At 42.8% G+C, this 21858-nt stretch overlaps 1 protein-coding gene across 2 annotated transcripts in view; it reads right to left on the bottom strand.

The window, feature by feature from the left end:
- Nucleotides 1–21858, bottom strand: part of LOC138973268 (ankyrin repeat and SAM domain-containing protein 3-like) — a 48683-nt gene that overhangs the window by 11921 nt on the left and 14904 nt on the right. For both annotated transcript variants that reach the window (XM_070345989.1, XM_070345990.1), the window contains exons 5-10: nucleotides 17730–17811; nucleotides 13412–13544; nucleotides 10331–10417; nucleotides 9117–9197; nucleotides 8207–8341; nucleotides 2836–4375 (exon numbers count right to left, since the gene is read on the bottom strand). In XM_070345989.1, the coding sequence (XP_070202090.1) occupies nucleotides 2836–4375; nucleotides 8207–8341; nucleotides 9117–9197; nucleotides 10331–10417; nucleotides 13412–13544; nucleotides 17730–17811 (2058 nt within the window). The remainder of the gene's footprint in view (nucleotides 1–2835; nucleotides 4376–8206; nucleotides 8342–9116; nucleotides 9198–10330; nucleotides 10418–13411; nucleotides 13545–17729; nucleotides 17812–21858) is intronic.

Raw genomic sequence — 21858 nt, 5'->3', positions numbered from 1 at the left:
ACACTGCTATGCCTGGAAGTAGGCTCTTTAGCCACCTGCACGCTAGTCGTTTGTCTGTCAAGAGCTCGATCAATGTCAAACATAATGTTCTGAACTGTTCTCTGAACATCATCCCAACTTTCCTGAATGGTTTCACCGCTACCAATACTACGAAGACCTTTCTCTATGTCACCAAGATCCTTGTACATGCTCAAAACAATTTGTTTCTGACTGGTTAACGACTCTTGATTAGGAGTTTCTTGGTTAAGCTCTGTTACTACCTCACCGATTGCTCGTTCCAAGAATGTTCGTTGTCTTGCAAAGTTTCTAGTTTTGATCTCAATCTGGTAATCTCTACCTTTTTCAGTAGGCTTAATGTCACGCCTAGGCCTTTGAGAATGTTCATCTTCATCGCCGTTAATGTCATAACCTGAAGCTTCCAATGGTTTATCTGCTGGAATCTCCTCCATTACAATGTTCGCTTATTCAAAAGCACTAAAAACCTACATAAGGTTTATCTGTTTATAAAGTAAAATGAATCGATCTGAGGGTCGTTTGGGATAATACACAAAAGTCACAAAAGATGCGCCGGATATGGAGTAGGAAGATCTCTAACCGACAAGTTGATCTGTGTCAAACTATGGTTCACTAACACAGTGACAGGTAACAATAAAGTCTTTTGCTGGTTATCAACAGCTACGTTTACGTTCATTGAGCGTCAATAACAAAAGTTCTTTACTGGGCGTCAGCAGCTAAGTTTGTTTACTTTAGCTAACGTTCTTTCACTGGGCGTCAGCAGCTAAGTTTTTTACTGTGCGCGCCTTCGTGAGCGAGGCTGGTACTACATATTGTTCATACGAAATGACAAACACAGGTTACAAGCGATAACGCGCAAAAGTACTGGTTTATTATTTTACATCTGACACTAAGGTATCAGTAATGCATATATAGTTACAGTACTACGTAATGAGATACTACGTATTGCGGTAAAAAACTTATGGACAGAAAGAAAAAGAGAAAAGAAAACAAATTATTAGACATGGCAAAAGTATCAAATGCATTAACAAGACACGAGAAGTAAATACAAGAAAAATAAACAATCACAAGACAGGCGAAGACAAACAGACAAGAAAGTTACAATTACCAAACACTCGTTGGTTAGTCCTTCAACAACAATAAAGAGTTACGTTCTGTACGTTCAACAACAATAAAGAATTACGTTCCGTACGTTCAACAATACCATAAGCACTAAGAATACTCAAGAAACTTAGCATACATACGTTTAAAACCAAAATGGCTACTTTCAGAAAAATACAAAAACGTTGACTCATCAGGCCAGGAATACAAAGCAAACTGTCATACCAAAAAGTCTAACGACAACGTTCCTGCGTTAATCAAAGTCACAAACAAGATATTTACTCATCCACTTTCCCTCAATAACGTTACAAGAAATAAGCCCGTTTACAAACGATCACCACAGACCGCAAGCTTCTTTTACCTAAATTCTTTTAACGTAAGGCTGAAAAAGTCGGAGAAAACGTTTCACTTCGAACTTCGTTAACCACAGAAAACACAAGTTATCATTATAAACATTAGCGACTTTCTAGCGTCTACAAAACATTGCTGTACGTTCACAACACTAGAACAGTTGAACACACAATAAAGAAACACTACAACAAGTCAGACTTTCAACTCACGTTATACATAAACAACTCACAAAGTAATTACAAAATGGCGACCAAAACACAACACAAACAAGTAACAACAAAATTACCTTATGCGCTGTGTGGGTTGACCAGCAGTACCAAAACGTGTTGCCTCACAAACGAAGGGCACAAAACGATTCACACTTGAGAAACAACTGTCTCCAAGAACATTACGTTGACGTTAAAACATAAGAAACACTCCGTTGGTTCACTTGATAACCTTCATACGTTTACATCAAAACCAAACGCTTCCTAAAACCCTCAGATCGACTGACGAGACAGGAGTCAAGCAGCGGTATTTATGGAAACAAAAACCTAACATGGAATAGTTATTCAAAAGTCAAAGGTCACCGGATTGACCAACCAACAACATTCCTAAGACAGAATCGGGTGAAGCTACTATTTTACAACCAATCAGTAACCGATCACGCACTCCGTGCATGCTCAAAACTTAAAACGGTATATTTAACAGAAAGAAGGCCAAGGAACTAGCTGACATCACAAAGCTAAAAACACGTGAGTCACACGTATTCTAAAACTTGCAACGCAGATTCGCAGGGCTCACCTCAAAATCAAGACACAAAAAAAAGCACGTGAATCTCACGGTGTTCTAGAACTAAACGACGCAGTTTGTGACGCTCCGACCAAAACCAGGTCACAACAACTGAACAAGGAGCACGTGAATTTCACGTAAAAATATTAACGCTCCACAAAACGGGTCACAACAAGGTGCCACAATAAAAACACGGTTTACTTCTTTTTACATCGTGCAATGACTTGAGCAAACGTAATTACAACAAAAAGTAGGTGAATGCATGCCACATCGGCATGCACATGGAGGGAGTCTTAAAATGAAGGTAAATTTAAAGAGGCTTTAACCATAGCATATCTCAGAGACGAGGGTGTTAAAAGTAGGGAGTCTTAAATAGGTGGGTCTTAACAGGGAGGTTCCCCTGTACAAGTGAACAAGATCGTACAACAATGATTGCTCCGTCAGAATGGACTAAGCTAAAAGATCAAATCATCCCAAATGTGATACTTTGCTGCTGGTTTGGCTTCCACCCATCATTTCACAAGAAAGACAGAAAAAGACACCGGCACCACCCAACCAGACAGATACACAAAACTCACAAAAGCAAGCAAAACTCACTTGATTCCAATCTCCTTGAGGTCATTGTCAGTGAGCGACAGGAAGACCTGCAAGTCGACGTCCTGCTCCTCAAAGACAGACAGGTACTTGGTCAGCCCCAGCTGCTGCAGCACCGTCTCCAGGTCACACTGGTCACCCCCCTCCCCCATGTCGCTCCCCTCCCCCACCCACAGTCTCTGGCGAGCCTCTGTTCCTACTACTGGGGGGCCGTCCGATTGGTAGCCCGCCACAGCAGTCGTAGCAAGGGCGGGGTTCGAATCGTGGGCAGAGTCAGACGAAGAGATTTCGGGGGCGGAGTGTTTCCGAGGCAGGGAGGGGGTGGAGAAGGCGGAGGTGGGGTGGGGGGTGAGGGAGGAAGAGTAGCCGCCGGAGGGGAGGCAGGTGGGGGCAACTGCGGCGACCGGGACCTGGCTGTTGCCGTGGAAACGATCGCCACCATCGCCGCCCTTCAGTTGTGAAGCACCAGAGGTGGAGCTCGTCACAGGGTATCCCGCCTGGGGTCCCGGGTTGATGGGGATATCGCTGAGGCAACTCACCCGACCCGTTCCCGACCCCAAATCTTGACCCCGCCCGCCGTACTCTCGGTGAAACGTCGGCGGGGAGTTTGCTGATCGTCGTCGGTTTCGAGCCTCTTTCCCCTGGGAAGGGGTATCCCTGTCTGCTACAGATAACCGGGACAGACGCGCTTGACAACTGCTTCGTCGCTGCATGTGAGAGGGAGGGAGGGAGGTGGGACCTGGACTGGCAGCAAACTGAACGCCTCCTGGTATGTTGGTGGCCCGCAAGTCCATGACGGCTTCTTTGTCTTCTAGGTTAGAAGGGTCGAACATGACATTTCTGTCCACTGGGAAATTATCTGTATAGTGTTGTGAGGGTGGTGTGGGTTGATTTAACCTGGATGATACATTTTGTGAGTTGTCCGTGACTCCATGTTTAATGAGATTGGGTATTGGTGGATCGTTAAACTGGACTTGGAAAGCATGCTCCAAGTTCTTTTCCGCAGCTGTACCGGCCGTAATTGCACTGTTTCCATTACCATCCATGCTCAACGATTCCTGCTGATCATTACCATCTTCTGGAATGCTCTTCAACGATTCCGCTTCTTTCCTGTCGGCTTCGTTGCTCTGCTTTTCCCTATCATCCCCATGTCGTTCCATTTTATCGTCAGTATCACACACACTTTCATCAGCGGCCACCTCTTTCATCTGACTGCTGATCTGTTCCATGGCCAGAGAGAGAACTCCGTCTCCGTCCGTTTCTGACCCCGCTTCCCCCTCCCACACACCACAGTTCTCCGGTCTCTCGCCACCATCATCTCTAGCTTCATTTCGTGGGCTCGCCTCTCCGTTAGCATTGTCGTCTGATTGGCTGGAATTGTGGACGCCGCTATCGTGGAGTCTGAATTCGTCACTGTCAGCTGAGTTTTGTCGACTGATGCCGAGCGCCGCTATCAGCCCCCCACTGGAGGAGGACGAAGATTTGATGGTGATGGCTCCCGTTTTGGAAAAGGCGTTGCTGTCATCGTTGTAGTCGCACGAGTCTGAAAAGAAAAAGAAAAGGAATACATGATGGAATAAAACATGTGTAGAAAAGACACCTCTCTTTAAATATTTTTACTTTTTTTATTTTTTCTATTGCCCCCGTGAGGTCTTGTTTTGTTTTTGTTTATTTTGTATAGCAGGAGCCTAACCTATCCAATTGTCATAAAAGATAGAACGCAGTTGTGTGGATTATCAACTACACCACAGACAAAGGAATGTGCCAGCACACTGCGTACCAGTAAACAAAGAGAGACAGCCACTCACCACACTGTCCAAAAGCGAGTCACAATAGACTAATTCCAGGATGAACTGTCAGTGTCAGGTTTTTATGGGTTCTGGAAGAATTTTTTTTCTGGGAAACATCGAAGCAAGCTACACCTGACACTGTCGGCCAATCACTAGCGAGCGAGTTGTATCAACATGTGGTAGTAGTTCATTCTGTGCAGTGAAGGGTGTGATCACATCAGCAATGGCGATAGTCAGCCCCAATGAGCATATTTTTGTTAAACAAAAAGAGCGTTATATTAAGCGGACAGGTGCAAAAAGCACAGATCGGAGCTAACTCTCACTGGGATGTCAGTTGTTCACACGATTTCATTCGCAGTTTATTGCTGCGTGCAGAGACTAGTTCACTACAGTAAAACCTGTCAAATAAGGACACCCTTGGGACCAGACAAAAGTGTCCTTATTCTGCAGGTGTCCTTATTAGACAGGTGCAAGTAAACGCGACAAAGTCAAGTTGAGAGAGAGAGAGAGAGTACTGCACATGTACATGTACATTTATAAGAAAAACAGAAGCTGTTTAGATTAAATAGAGAAACATTTAATATTGACTGTTGTAAAACAAGTTTAAAAGCTTTTTATCATATCAACTGTATAAATTTAAATTGCTAAAAAGTTACTGGATCTCATTCATACAACACATTCACATTCACTTCATTCTGCACTCATCAGCTTTTGAAAGAATTTGTCCAGCGTTGTCTGAGTGGACCATTGATGGCAATGTGATTCGCACGTTTGGTTGAAAACCACTCGAACACGGCGTCATTTAGCTCTTCGTATTCGGTTGTCTTCTTCGAAACCCATTTCTGGTCAGCACGTCCGTCTCCCGATTCCCACAACTTCATTATTTTTTCCCGATCGACGCTGATTTTTGAAATCTGCGTTCTCCCACACCCAAGCTCTTGTGCAATCGTTCGGCATGATTTCCCACTTTCCAGTTGTTTGACAACATTTATCCTTTGTTCTAAAGTCAGCGCATTTCTTCCTTTTCTTGAATTTGAATTTCTTGCTGCCATCTTGTTAAACACGAATCACTCTTTCGAAGAGAAGATACATTCACTCATACACTTTCACTTCCGTTCCGCCGAACACGTTCCACGCGTTGGATTGGCTGCCTTGGAACTCTAGCAGCCAATCAAATGCGTCGACTTAAAACACTCACCAAGAATCAGACATGGGATTCAGAAAAATTGATAATTAAGGAAAAAAAAAGGTGGGGGTCTGGGGGCCGCAGAAGGCCCCCAGTAGGGTCCAGGGGCAACGCCCCTGGTCGGGGTCTGGGGGCGAAGCCCCCAGAAGCTGAAGGTTTTTAGTGTTTTAGACACACAAAAATGGCCCTGAAATGCATATTTCAGCTTAATCATAGCCCCCCCCCCCTCCCTTTCTCTCCCTTCCCATGTTTCTCAAATTAATTTTACGCGAAGACTCAAAATAAGGAGGAGAAAGAGAGAGAGAGAGAGAGAGAGAGAGAGAGAGAGAGAGAGAGAGAGAGAGAGAGAGAGAGAGAGAGAGAGAGAGAGAGAGGCGGGGATGGGGGGTGGTGGCGTGTGACGGTGTGGTTTCAATGTTCTTACCTTGTCGGTGCCAAACGACCCCAGTGACTGATTACACGACTGGGTTTTCAGGATAGTCAGGCGCTTGTTGCTTTTCAAGTGGCTTTTGAGGGCAGTCTTTCCATTGGAACCGTAGTTGATAACATTAACATCGTTGCACAAAGTGCACTGAGCTTTTCCCGGCAAGTTGATTTTAGCAAAAGCATCGCCAACTTTCAGTTTCAGGGCCGGACTAGGCGAAGAGGAGGGGGGGGGTTGCCAGTGGTGGCCCAGGGGGATGTCATTTTATGACTGGTTTTTTCCAAAAGTCTATTGTGAAGATATGGGTGTGAAGGCGCGAAGCGCCGAGCCGACGGCGCGAAGCGCCTAGCTTGCTAGGGGGGTCCGGGGGCATACCCCCCCGGAAAATTTTGAAAAAAAGGATGCAAAATGGTGCAATCTGGTGCATTCTGAGGATGATCATTACCAGTTTCAGGCAGCAGATTTTGTCACTGATTAATACCCCAAAAATTGAAACTCAATGTAAAATAAAGAAATGCATACCTCATTCAATATTTTTATTTTTTGGCTGGGGGGGGTCCGGAAACCCTAGAACCCACCCCCCCCCCTCGTTGTGAGGGTAGGTCATATTCTGAGATAAGAAAATGGTCGCTCCTTGCATAAAACGGCATAAATTAAGCAATAATAAAAAAAAAATTAAATAAGTAAGGTACATGTTTAGGCTAGGGGGGGGGTTGCGCAACCCCCATAACCCCCCCGGTAGTCCGGCCCTGAGTTTCACGTCTTGTGTCTTCTGGCCTTTCTCGTATTTCCAGCTCAATGATACAACTTCATCGAGCCAGACGAATCTCCAGAGATTTTTCTTGTACTTCTGCTGGTCAATTTCCCGGGATAGAACGGTTTCGTCTCGCTTTAGCTTCCTCATCATTTTGGCAAGTGGCTCGAAGCGATGTAAAAATGGCGCCGAATCATTCTCATACGGTATGCTTATACTGAATCCCCGATAGCTACGTTGAAACGGTGACTGTAGGAGACAAAGACACAGAGCGCGTTCCCATACGGATCGACCAGCAACAGTCTGACCGTTTTAGGAACCAACCGTTCAAGAATAGTATGGAATGGAGCGTCGCGATCAGCGGACCGGCCGAAAAACTTGGGTCTATACCTACATATACCCCAAAATTTTCTCAGCGGATTTGCACGAATCTCAAGAATGATCCCTGGAGCCTAAAAATTTACGGAATTCCGTAATTTTACGGAAGAATCCCATGTCTGAAGAATAGACTCTATCGGTATTCCAAGCTCTCGTAATCTCTCGCAAACTTCAGAGCATAGCAAAGCATGCGGTACAGCGATCTCGTGCGAGCTGCACAAGCCAAGGTTCGAAGTTCTCGCGATGTTCAAAGCATAACAAATAGCGTGTCTCGCGAGAGCTACTCAGATACCGAATAATATCAACTGATCGATTTATCGTCTTCTTCGTCGATCGAACTTCCCAGCTTGCTGTGGATGTCCGTATTTAGCAGGTATATGACTTATTATGGACCCAAAATACGTGTCCGCGTCCGTAATGCCGAGGTGGCCGTAACGTACAGGTGTTTTACAGTGTAAAGCAGTCCGTGCCGAGACTGACTGTCCGTATTCTGCGAGTGTCCGCTAAGTCCAGTGACCGTATTTGACAGTTTTCACTGTAGTGATTGGCCAACAATGTCACGTATAGCTTGCCTCCGTTTTACAAAAGGAAAAGCAAGGAAAAGTAAGGATAAGTAACTATCCCACAACCCGTAAACAATTGAAAGAGCTATTTCGGAACATTGTCTATTGGCCAAACACTTGAAATAATTATTTCTGAGCATAATCTATTGGCCAGGCTAATGTTTTGGTTCAAGTGGAAATGGCAGTTCCAACTGGACAGAAGGGTCACACCACATTACCCAGGTCTCTCTCTCTCTCCCTCTCAAAGACACACACACACTCATAATTTCCATATATTACCTTTGCCACCTGAGCTATCCAGACGATAATCTTCCTGGTTGATGGGCGACGTGACGTCCCTGTACGAGAGCTGAGTATCCCCCGCCTCGCCCTCCCCGTGGGGGAACGACATGTAGCCCCGAGGCACCATCAGGTCTGAGAAACAGCAAACAGTAAAGGTTAGTGATACATCTCAGTCTTTTCAGCGAAGACACCATTTGTTGGTCAACCACTATGAAGAGCAGAAGGAAAATGTCAGTGGTACATAGTCAACAACTACAACAGTAACATCACACTACAATTCACTCCCTCTCTGCTTCGTTCCATCCCCTCTAACACTACTCCCCCCCACCCACCCCCCCCCCCCCCCCCTCCCATAATGCTTTTTCAAAACACTGATACACAGAAACATACGCAAACAGATAAGCACACACACACACACACACACACACACACACACACACACACACACACACTGACACATGTTCACAGTGACACACATACACACAGAACTTCAACCCAACAAGACAACTTTTGAAGAAAAACACATACACACAAAAACACTCAACTGAGACTTCCACATGCTCTCATTCACTGGGACATGAAAAACACCTGCCCAACATACCAAGAACACACACACAGACACACACGTACACGATTCCATACCTACTGACCGAACCCTACTGGCCGAATGCCTACTAATAAAAAAACTACATAAGAAGACATCGTGTTTGTGTGTGCGTATTACTATTTGCAATTATTGGCGATGTAAGGTTGCATTCTCACACACACACACACAGATATAGTTTTTCAGTCAGTAGACATTTAGTCAGTTGGCATTCCGCCAGTAGACATAACACCCACGTACACACACACACACACACACCACCACATACACACTCATAGACACATATATATACACACTCCTTACTGGGATATCGCGTATGGTCCGTGGACCGTGTGCGGTCAATCATGCGAGCTATTGCCTCTGGACCGTCTCTGATGCTTGGCCCTGGAAAGGTCAAAATTCAAATAAAAACCGATACACAGGAACCAACAACAACAAAGTTTCTGTTTCACCACATCTGCATTACAATTAAATTACGAGGAACCCGAAACAGATATAACTATAACATAAATGCCAAAGTAAGTCCAACAGGAGGACAAGGTTCTACATTTTGTGTCTAGTGCCACGGTTACTTCCCTTTACTAACCATGATACATCTTGCACATGTGTAGACATGTTTCCCAACCCAAGGAACTACTCTCTAAAACTTGAACTAGAACTCAGAAAAGATGTTATTCCTCTACTGTACCCTGGTGCTTTCATTTTTTTCCATGTCATTTACTCTATTATCCCAATGCTGGGAAATTCAGGTCGCTTCCTCCCAGTGGAAAGCTAGCAGCAACAAGAGTGGCGCTACACAGGTGTGTGCATGTTTATGTGTAATCAGCCTTCTGCACTGATGGCAGAATGACCGAGGTCTTTTATGCGCCACTGTGGTGACACGCAGGTGGGGCATGGATACCACCTCTGAATCTGCACATAAAGTTGACCCGTGTCCGTCCCTGCCGGGATTCGAACCTGTGACCTTAGGATCCCAAGTCCAGTGCTCTACCAACTAAGCTACCCGGCCCCCACTTAGTATACAGGCAAACAAACAGACAGACAAACAGATACTCAACCACACACACATGAGAGCATGTGAAGTGTGACACCCAAGCCTTAAAAACTTGCCGAGTCATCAGTACTATGGAATAATCATTACTCTTTCTTGCCTAAGACCTGTACTTTTTGTCCTGACACCTGCATGCGGGAACCTTCAACAAACTGCTGAAATGTTGGTTTCAGGCATAGCCACAATTATGTTCACAAGAAATCAGAGAGAATTGATCTTTATTTTTCGAGGGTGACGGAATAAGCATGCTTTTTTTTTCCCATCCGGCCCTCACCCATTAAGAGTAACTCAGTAACATGAAGAAATAGAAGTTAAGCTAACTACAGTACAAAGAGAGAAAGAGAGAGAGAGCAGGAGAAAGAAAGAGAGTAAGAGAGGGATAGAGGGAAACAAGGAGAAAAAGAGAGAGAAAGAGAGAGAGACAGGGAGGGGGAGAGAGGAAGAGGGATTCCATTGGATGTCTTGCCTTTTGACTTGGCTCTCCAGCCCCTCTGATGCTGGGGTCGCTGTCGTTTATCCACCTCATCCGATGAACTCAGGTAGTCTCCCAAACCTGCAAAGAAGCACACAATCCACAGATAATCAGCTCATCACCAATACACAAGCAAAATATCCATGCACCAACACAGGATTTTGCCATGCTCGCCTGACATGACTTTAAGAACCAGTCTTTGATGATGCCATTGCCAGAAAGACAGTTCTGAAAACAGGAAACTGTACACATTACCCACAAGACAGATTTTGCCTTGCCTCTTGCAGTGCCCATGTCAGCAGAAACCTCCTTTTTAACCCTTTGCCTCCCGCATTCTGAGAGCCTGTTGCTTATCTATTTCCCAGTGCAAAGGGAGTAACTCCGTACAAGGCACCCGGTTACCAACTTTAAAAAATCATATAAAAATAACTACTGTTCACATTTTAATGTAGTTTGGATCTAAAAATTGCTGAAAGATTTAACTTCTTTAAAATGAAACACCAGGAGAGTTTTACCTTAATCCACAGCTTGAAAAAAAATGATAAAGTTGACTGATGCAAAAAATCCACGTTTTCAGAATATATTCTAGTCCCCTTCTCTTGCTTTTTTAGGCACAAAAATGTTCCAAGTGGCAAAATTGTAAATTATACACAACTGCTAGTCAGTCAGCAACATCATTTGATAAAAATAACAGTTATTATAATGGTGCTAGGTGTTTTTTCAGGACCAGTTTGTATTACGTTACACAATGCTCATTTCGAAATCATGCTGGGGACCGACAGGTGTCACACCAACATCGAACTTTTTTGGCTGGACAGGAGTAGTTCTATCACTCCACCTTGTTGTCAGTTCATTACGATTCTGTTTTGACAGCCGGTTTTTTTTTCGACGAGGATTTGGAGCAGCAAGAACAGGTAAAATTATATCACTGTCACCACTGTCACCACTATCACCATGGTTATCACTATCACGATCACTGTCACTCGATTCAAATTCCCTCAGAAGCTGTTCATCGTTCACAACAACATCTAGGTCAATGTCACTTTCGTCCTTCTTGTTAATTTCGTCCAAAGAAAACCCCTCAAAACCACCTTCATCACTATCACTCTCGCCCATGATGGCACGCCAGAAGTCGCCATTGCTAAGAGTCTCCATTTTGGCCACACAAAAAATTGACAAACTTTAAAAAATCACAGAGATCGAACCACTTTTGCCATGCAGTTTTCACAGGAAAACACCTTACTTCCTCCGGAAACGGAAGTGCGTATTAGCGGTATTGAATGATGGGATAGGTCAAAGCGAAACCGAAAGTAAGCGACCTAGTGTTTAGCGGCCGCTATCGGGCGTTACGAGAACTATAAAAGGCTCATTTTGCGGGCGCTAGCGGGCGCTGCGGGAGGCATTGGGTTAAGACCACAACAAATCATGACATTTGGCATAACACTTACCATACCTATCGCAAATATGTGGGGTTACTTTCCAGCCAATTGTTTTACAAACGACTAGGAAATACGCAATGAAGCACTAACGCACAATTTCCTTCACTTATAGATCCAGCTCTTCTTGACGGATTCTTCTCAAATTTGGCATGGACTTAAACATGTCGATGTTTAATCTGTGTACCAAAGTTTAGATGGGTTCCTCCATAACCTATATAGACATAATAGAAAGAAAGTCTGCATACTCTCTTCTTTGCCTGCAACTCAGCAGTTCAGTCCTGAGTGGGAAAGTAGTTGTGTCTCACGCTGGCGAGTGGGGCTTAACTCCCATCCAGGGCAAATACAAACACAATGTACCCAACTTTGTCAAGCCATCTCCCCTCTACTCACCCGAAAATGGGTATCTGACCACCGAAGAAGGTTTAAACAATGTTTTATTTCTGTTTGCATATTCATGAAATTGTAACATAAGGGACTGGGTGGCCGAGTGGTAACGCACTTGCGCTCGGAAGCGAGAGGTTGCGTGTTCAGGCCTGGGTCAGGCCGCAATTTTCTCCCCCCCTTTCCTAACCTAGGTGGTGGGTTCAAGTGCTAGTCTTTCGGATGAGACGAAAAACCGAGGTCCCTTCGTGTACACTACATTGGGGTGTGCACGTTAAAGATCCCACGATTGACAAAAGGGTCTTTCCTGGCAAAATTGTATAGGCATAGATAAAAATGTCCATCAAATACCCGTGGGACTTGGAATAAAGTAAAAAAAATTCCATCTCACACGGCATTAAGTCTCAGGAAACATGAATACACGCATGCAGGAAAAAAAAAATATGGGTAGCGCCGTATGTATGGCAGCTCGCTTTCCCCGGGGAGAAAGCAGCCCGAATTTCCATGAGGGTAACCTCACTGGACTGTAAATCTTATCCAATCCAATCCAACCCAATCCAATCCATAAAATGTATAAAAATGGAAACGACAACAAGCCTACGGCCCGGGGAAGGTGAAGGCAGTGATCGAAGGCAGTGGAGCTTAAGTACAGTGCAGACCTGCTAACTCTTGTTGAGCCTCAAGTGCAGCAAGTCAAGAGTTTGGGGGAATTTTTAGCGTAGCACATGGTGTTTAAGTGTAGCATTTTCTAAAATGTATTCCCACATCCGCATTTATGCCATCTTGCGCAAGAATAGACATTTTTAATAAAATTTCATGAGAATGCAGGAACATAAAATGCCCATTAGATAATATTTATGCCCATTAGAGAGTATCTGCAGTGCCACTTTTCAATTAAGACGATGTGTTTTGACCCATTTTGTGACCGCTACACGGATTGGGATTTGCAGACAGAGTACCAGGACTCGCAAAAAAAAGGGAACCGTTGCATGCTTGTGATTATTTATCTAAGCATAGCAATCTTTAGCTTGGCGTAGCAATTGCTCTCAAAACATAGCAGCTTTGACAGTGGAACCCCCCATTAAAGACTCCTCTTATTTTAAGACTATTGTTTTCTTAAGATTTTTGGTTCATAACCTCTGCAAATTTACCCCCGTTCTGAGACTTCTCTTTTCTTAGATTTTTGGAGGTCTCCAAAGTGGGGACCGACAGTAGCATCCTCAGGAAAGTCAAACGCCAGTCTAAGTGAAATTACCAGGTTCTGTTCGCAGGGTGCCGTGCGGCATGACATGGTTGTCGATGAGGCTGACGATCTTCATGTGGCCGTAGGCCAGCGCCAGGCTCCGAGCTGTGTCTCCGTTGAAGGATTTGGCGTTCACGTTCACGCCCTACACAGAATGACAAATGTAAAATAATAATGTAGGAAGTCTTGTCAAAAGGCGAAAATGATGGAAACACTTTGAAATTAACTTGCGATTGATAAAGTCACAGGAAAATCCTTGGAAACATAGTGCAATTTGTCCTCATTCTTAAAAAGAAAGAAAGAAAGAAAGAAAGAAAGAAAGGAAGAAAGAAAGAAAGGAAGAAAGAAAGAAAGGAAGGAAGGAAGAAAGCCAGGGACAAAGAAAAGACAAAAACAAGAGACTGTTGGACACAAATTTGAAAACCTCAATTTGAAAAAGAAAATGAAACTCATCAGTCATGTTGTTGCTTTTTCACCAAATAAATGCAAACTAAATAAAGTGCTGAATCTACACTACTTTCAGACCTGTTTACCCCTAAAACATTGCATGTGTATTTTCTGGGAGCAAAATGAGGCAAATGTGTAGTTTTGAAATTGAATGTGTAGAATTTCTCATCGACCTATCACAACAACAAGAACAATGATTGCTACTTTTTACCACATGTATTGATTGACTGACGGAAAAATGGGAATTGCAGACAGTGCAATGAGCATGATGTTTTCCTTTCCGCTAAGACAAGGCATGGGTAGTCCTGATGATATTTTGGCAGAAAGACTTGGTTCCGCGCATTGCTCGTCTTTTTCTTTTTGGTCGGTGGCCTTTCGGAGTCATTTTCTTCACAGTTCTCATCTTCACTTTCGTGTGCTCTGCGTTCAGCCATTGTGTCAAAACGCCCGCATTGTTTGGCAGTAACGCTTTCAGTTGTGCCCGGCATTTGCTTGTAGAAGCCTATTCGGCATTAACAAGCTACAACGCAACGCCCATGGGTGCTTTACGCGCTGCACGCAGCAAACGACTGCTGGCCGAAAACATGGATTGGAAAATGGATCGGTCAAGGGAGATGAAGAAAATTACGCAGGGGTGTACCTTAACTTTTTTTGCTACCGGCCAGGGGGGCCGGTAAGTCAAAAATTGAACTGGCCCTCTCAAATCCCAACCGGCCCCAAACTTGCCGGAATTTCTTACAACCGCCCCAGCGGCCCGTCGCGTGCTAACCACATACACAAAAGACGTACATTCATACTTATAATGCATACATGTGGATTTGCACTACTAATAACTACCACAAACACACACAAAACTTGATGACTAAAATGCTATGTTTTAATATAATGATAATTAACCTTGTTTTAATAAAGAATTTAAAATAAAAGCCGCCACAAAGAAACAAGAAATCACTCATTCACACCCTGTCACACAATCACACACTAAACCTCACTGAAAGTTACCCCCTTTATGTACCCCCTACCACACAATTTACAAAGTAATTTACTATGGAACTTTACTTACCACATAAACACACACTACAAAAGAGTAAATCAGCATTTTTTTTATTTAAATTATGTTTTTTGTTGTATAAAACCAAGTATAAAAAGCTGACTACAAACAAACAAAATTCTAAGTTGCTTTCTTGTTTTGTTTCTTTTTCTTTATGTCTGTGTTATTAATATTACTGTAAAAGTTGCATACCAGCCAAATTTACCACAGCTTAAGTCATAAATAATCAAAAGCATTACATTTCATTTCTATTTCCTAATGAAAACAAACAGATGTTCAGATTTCCTGATCCTAGAATTGTTCACAGGTGATCTTTATGCTTTTGATTCAGCAGAGTTGCATCCCTTGTCCTATTGTTGAAGGTCTGTCTTTTCTTCTTTATCACATATAGTGGATCGGGTTGGTTTTTTTTTACTTCCTTAGTTGAAGGGAAATAATTGACAGCAGTAGTACTGTCACTACTTGTACTAAGTTGGTCAGCAAAGCTGGTGTTAACATATTTGTCTCAATGAGTATCCCTGCAGTCAATGACATAATTATATACATTTCCCAGAAACTGGATCAGTGGTACATAGCAGGCACATCAAAGGAAAAATAGGGCTAGGGGGAATATATTTGCTCTGGATGGGCGGTCAGATCAAAGGCAGATGCATTGTAAAAGCTGGTTGGCCTTGAGACCTGGGTCAATGACGGTTACTTGCAATCTGAACACAGCTGCCTGTCGAGACACTGACCTTCTTACTCGGGGTCAATGACCGAGTTTTTATCTGAGAGGAAACTGTTTTACAACATGTGAAAGTCTCTGAAGGATTGGTGAGCGCAGGATAAGATAAGAGAGGGGGTGAAGTGAATAGCGCAAAGAGGGGGGGCGGAGGGGGGGGGGGGGGTTAACTATTTTGACTGCTGATGCAATCGCCAGCGGCTCGTGGCACTGGAGGGGTGATGACACGGTCAAGTGAGGCGGAGGGGGGTAGCTGTCTAGCCAATGTGTCTGGCCTTGATTAGTGGTAGTCATGAGTCCTCAAAGTGGGGGAAGGGGGGGGGGGATGAGTGGGCAGTAGAGAAGTGACAGATTTTGAGATCGCCCGCAGAGATATTTGTTCGCTGGCCGTTCCGATTGACTACGTTGCCTAACGACTTTGTACTTCAGCGAAATTTGAACCCGCCCGGCGGGCGATTTCAGAGGAATTTCGAACCCGCCCGACTCGATTTGAAGTCGCCGGGGGCGAGCGGGCGAGCGCCAAAACTCACCCCTGATTACGGATTGTGATATGCGTAGCCGAAACAATACCGTTTGCGTGCAGGGACGGGGCGGTGTGAGAGCACAACGGGACAAGGAACAGGTGTAAAGACGAAAGAAAAATAATTTTTTTTTTTAAAATACCGTTTGCGTAGAAAACGACAGACTTGCGTAGTATATTATTCAAATTCGTAGTTTACTACGCTCAATGTGTAGTGTAAACAGGTCTGTACTTTTGATCAAATGTAAAGCTAGAATCAGGCCTGGGAATGAGTAAAAGTGGTTTGGGCGTACTGATGGGAAAATTGTGCGTTTTAAGCATTTGGTAAGGGCACAATTAGAAAAGGACTTCGTCGTATTTACGACGAAAGATGTATCATTCCCAGGCCTGAAGAATAAATCGATTCTGCAATTTATTTGCCGTCTAAAGTGGAGTAAAATCTTGTTAGCAGCATTGTCAAATCTCTGACCATACCACTCATTTTTTAAAGGGACAATAACTAAGAAGAAAGACCCTCAGATCATTTCCAAAGTAATACCATATGATTCTGCGTTACAAATAATTCTACAGTGAAGGAGGACTGCCTTCCCTTTGCAAATGTATTGTAAGCTGAACTAAATTTTATAAACAAGGCCAAGAAAGGGCACTCTTTGTTCCCAGGCATACACACATATTTATCGCATTTTTACTGATCACATGACAAAAACTGCTGTTGTCATTGGTCAACTAGGAACTGTACATCAATTGACATCGCGCAGGAAGTTCCCAGCGAATTTGATATCGTGCAGGAAGTAGTTTATCAATTTTAATTTTGAAGAATAAGATCTCACCTGAAGGAAACAAATGTCTCCCTTTTTTTTTTAAATACCAAATTTATAAAAGAAAAATGCGTCGTAAGCGAGACTGAGCTTCGACAACATTATTATGCAGTCCGCCGATACCGACAAATACCTGGAAGGTTTCTTGGGCACAGAAAATGAGCCAGAGGACTTCGCTGATACTGCCTGGCGCACTTCAGTTCCTGCCATCGTTTAGAATTGCCAAATCGAACAGTCAAAAAGAGTACGACTGAGGAAGTAACTGGGACATTCTTCGCTGTTCCTTCCAACTGGCAACTCCACTGAACTTGTTAGCCTTTGTTGGTGATCTGTTTCGACCGTATATTTTTGTTCTTTTTTCATTATAAATGCCTTATTTTGTCTGAGAAAAAGAACCAGTTACTGAAAAATAAAAGTAAGAGCAGCAAAGTTACGAAAGCAGGAAAAGACAATCCAACATTTCCAACATTAAATACAAGGCAGTAGCCTCCCTTGCGTTTGTCTGACTTCTTAGGTAGGTTTATGATTCCGAAATCGAATGCGATAAAATCGTTATTGTTAGAATTGACTGTGATATCAACATTTATCAGTCTGAATGTCTCGAAAGGCTGAATCATATCAGATCTCGGCTTACGCCTCGATCTGATATGATTTCAGCTTTCTCGACATTCAGACTGATAAATGTTGATATCACAGTCAAATCTAACGATAACTAATAATATACAACACACATATAATGTTATGTGATTGAAATTGTTACCCAGAAAACGTACCTTGTGTAGAAAAAGCTGAACAATAATCTCGTGCCCCTCAACGGCAGCTTCCATAAAGGGCGTCATTCCTGTACTGGGTTCACTGTAACAAGCAAACACAACCATTTAAGTTTCACTCTTCACTGCAAAAAGGCACACACACACAAACAAAAATTGACCCACCCCCCAAAACAAATTAAAATGAAGATGAAAGTCGCTTGTTCATTTCAATGCTTGTTATTCTCTCAGGTACCAGGAGACTTCAGGTTCCGAATAACTCTCCCTCTATTACACATGTCGTATGCATTTAGAATGCTTACTTCCCTTTGTTTATCGGAAAGAAAAAACAAGGTGAGTTATTCAAACCACTACATTGACAGACAAGTAAATGTTTCTTGCGTCTATGATTAAATGTTCCAGTGACTAGCTTTTCTAGATTTTTGATTTACCAACGGAAGTGTGTCCATCAATCAAAACTCTAGGACAGTGGAACCTCATCCTGAACTCAGGTCAAAATGAGTTCGGCTCATTCTCTCCCTGACCGGACGCGACAGTCCTAAGCGAATCTATCAAAACTAGGAATACAGAGTTCTCTCCCATATGTTTTTCGCGAGCACTGATCTAAATTTGAGATCAGTGTTCGCGAGACGAAAATGATTGCAGATTGGCCGACTTCGACAGTGATCTCCGTTCTGTTCTTCACAGTTATGATAAAGACATCGTTCTAAGGTCAAAACAAGTCGAAATTTTGGGACTGCTGCCGGAAGGAGACCGTAATATATGGTTTCATCACTGTCAACTGGTTACAGAAAAAATCATCTGCTCCAGTGAGCGCCGAACCCAAACGGTTGATTATCACGTGACACTTTTGCCATATTTAGAGTTGTTTGCACAGTAAATACCGAGGCGAAAAATAGCTCGCTTGAAACTGTCTTACATATCAATTCCTTTGTAATTTAAAAATTACAAAACACCATGAAAAATCTTTATTGACGATCGCGAATCTGCTTATATCAATAATACATTACAAAAAGCTCTAAATATAAAAAAAAACAAGAAATTCCTCTGATAGGAAAAACACCCCCGTTGGTCAAAGGGAAATAACCATTCTCACTGCCACCAACTGAGAAGGTTATTTCCCTTTGACCAACGGGGGTGTCCGTCTATAAGTCGTTGTATAATTTTAATCCACCAATAACTCCCTAACCGTGTGTTTGACTGGTCCCAATTTTTGTAAGGACCGTCTCAGGAATGTATAGAACCTGTTCACCAAGTTTGGTGACGATCGGTCCGTTCATTCTTGAGATCTACTTGCGAACACAAACACACAAATACCGCCACAAACACACAAACACATCGAGTGAAACCTATACACACCCCTATACCGGGGGTGTAAAAATTGGTTTCTTTGCCAGACAAGGAAACTCAAGGCATCCTGTCAGGGAGAGGATGAGCCGAACTCATTTTGACCTGAGTTCAGGATGAGTCCAACCCCTCTTTTAAGACATTCAAAAATCTGAGAAAATCAGGTCTTAAAAAGGAGGAAGTCTTAAAAAGGAGGGAGTCTTAACCCTTTCGCTGCCAATCAAAACTTGCGTATGTGCATTCCTGACTGCCAGGGAATATTGGAGTTCGGGGTGTAATAATTCACAAAAAATTCTAGCTCCAAACTGGCAGTAGGTAGGTAAGTAAAACCTATGTTATTTTTAAAGGAAATTGAACCAAGAATCTGTTTTTAGTGTCTAATCATGGAAATAATAATTAGTTTGGCTTATAATGATGTTTAAATATGAACTTTTGAAAAATCAGTCCGGCGCATCTTCCGGTGCCTGTGGATCAAACACATGTGGCTGTTTTGCTTGCTCCAAGAAAGGATTATAATCACTGTCATCTACCTGTTTCCAACGAATTGTCCGAAAGAATATCTCCCCCTTCCCCTGTCAGTATCCATAATCATTTGCACCGCCTGTAGCGTCAGTCCGGCTTTGTTTTTCCCTACTAGGGCCCGGTTGACTGTCACCGTTAGCCATTTTGACGAGTCGAGATTTCTCTCCCCTACCCTGTCGCCAAGGCCGAAAATAGCCTTCAGACGCAAAACTGCGTCACCATTTATGTTTATTCATGAGAATGAGGTATCCTACTAAGCCACTGGCTGCTATTTGTGTGTCAGCAGTGACGAAGCATTTCTGGAAAATCCCGGAACGGAGAAGACGGGTTTACCCGTCCTAAGGCGCTGCGGCTGCACAAGCGCACGACGGGTATACCTGTCCTAAGGCAGTCAAGCGGTTAAAAAGGAGGGAGTCTTAAAATGGGGGGTAAATTTACACAGATAATGACCAGAAAATCTACAAAAACGGTGTTTTAGAAGGGGGGTTCCACTGAGCATGACTCACCTGACTGAGAATGCCAGATGAATATAGCGTTGCGTGGGTAAGCTTTCAATGTTGATACATGTGTGACGGGAATGCCGTCAACACGATAAAGTTTGCAGCAGCAAAGGCAATCCAGAATAGAATCTGGATTGTCATTGCAAATGCCAGCTTTTCCCCGTATGTCATAATGCATGAGAATGAGGTAGTTAGGATTTCCGTAAGGAGTAAGTTGTAGTTTCGATATGGGCGATGGCCGCCATGTTGTTTTATCAGCAAGTTAGATGCTAAACATATATATATGATATGTTTGGCATTAATGTCGACCAGTCACATTGGAACCTGGCCAAAAATGTAACCCAAGAATCCAGATTAAGAGAGCTGCACTGGAAAATATTACACACGATTTATCCAACAAATGTTCTTCTGTATAAAATTGGAATACGAGATAGTGTGAGATGCCCCTTCTGTCCAACCGAAATAGATTACGTTGAACATTTTTTTGTTAATTGTAAGAAAATAAAAGTGCTATGGAGATACGTTGAACAAACTATTTATGAGAAATATAAAATAAGAATAGTCTTTGGAGTAGAACATATTTTGTGTGGTTATATTAATGGTGCTGACTCAATAAAATGCAAATATATAAATCACTTGATTTTGATAGGAAAGATGTGCATAAGCAAATATAGATACGGAACTCCCACTGATATTATAATAATGTTTGACAAAGAGAAACAAATACGAAACGTAGAATAGTGTATCATATATACTTCTTTTCTGGCTTCCCTCACCGCCCCCTCTTTCTTTCGTTTCGCTAAAAGGAGAACGGTACCGGGGTAAAGGCGGAACTTACATTGTTACACTAAACACCACTTGTATGAAAAGAGAACTGTTACTAAGAAAACTTTAGCACGCTTACAATTTGCTTTTCCTCTTACTTATTGTGATTGTTACTATGTTAACTCCATCATGACACCGCCACAAACAACACCTAAGTCAACCCAAACACAGACATATGTAAGACAATAACCAACATTAAAGATGCAAGATTTTGTCCATTGTAGAAAACCACATACAATTGATAAATATATAAAACGCCAATGAAGAAGGACGCTCAGCTGTAGAGAGAAAGAAAGAAAGAAGAGAAAAGGAAGAGAAAAAAAAAGAATTAAAAAAAAAAAAAAAAAAAAAAAAAAATAGGGTTTCATTCTTTTCATTTATTTTTCAGCTTGAAGCGGACTGCATGCAACTGAGGCCAACAAAAAAAAAAAAAAAAAAAAAAAAAAAACCCAAAAAAAAGCAAGTTAGATGCTGGGAATAAGACGAAAAGTTAACAAACCTGTTGTTGTAGCGTTAGTTGAATAGTTGAACATTTTAAGCAGTAGGAGAAGTTATAATAAATATGTTCCCGGGTCATTAGAGCCCGTTTTAATGCTCGGTAGGAGACACGATCGGCTTAGCGACCGACGAAAGTTGTGTTCTATCGAACAACGGTCTGCCGACTGGAGCAGACGAGATGTTAATCTAGTAGGCGATTGAAGCTCTTTTGAATAGAATAAAATTGTAGAGCAAGCAAAGATAGTGAAGTGTTAATGCAACGATGTCTGCGGACATCGTAATTGTAGGGAAAGTAGGGATAATGAGGGATTATGTTTTACTGCGGATGATTCCGCGAGAGAGTCGGCCATTGTTGCTAATTTAGCCAATGCGAAACATCAGGACATTATTTTAGAGTTGCTAGGATAGAAGGGGTATAAAAGATCGGAGCGCAGAAAGGT

The sequence above is a fragment of the Littorina saxatilis genome, linkage group LG8 (assembly GCF_037325665.1).
Source record: "Littorina saxatilis isolate snail1 linkage group LG8, US_GU_Lsax_2.0, whole genome shotgun sequence".
Taxonomy (NCBI): Eukaryota; Metazoa; Mollusca; class Gastropoda; order Littorinimorpha; family Littorinidae; genus Littorina; species Littorina saxatilis.
This window is presented reverse-complemented; position numbering and strand designations above follow the sequence as displayed.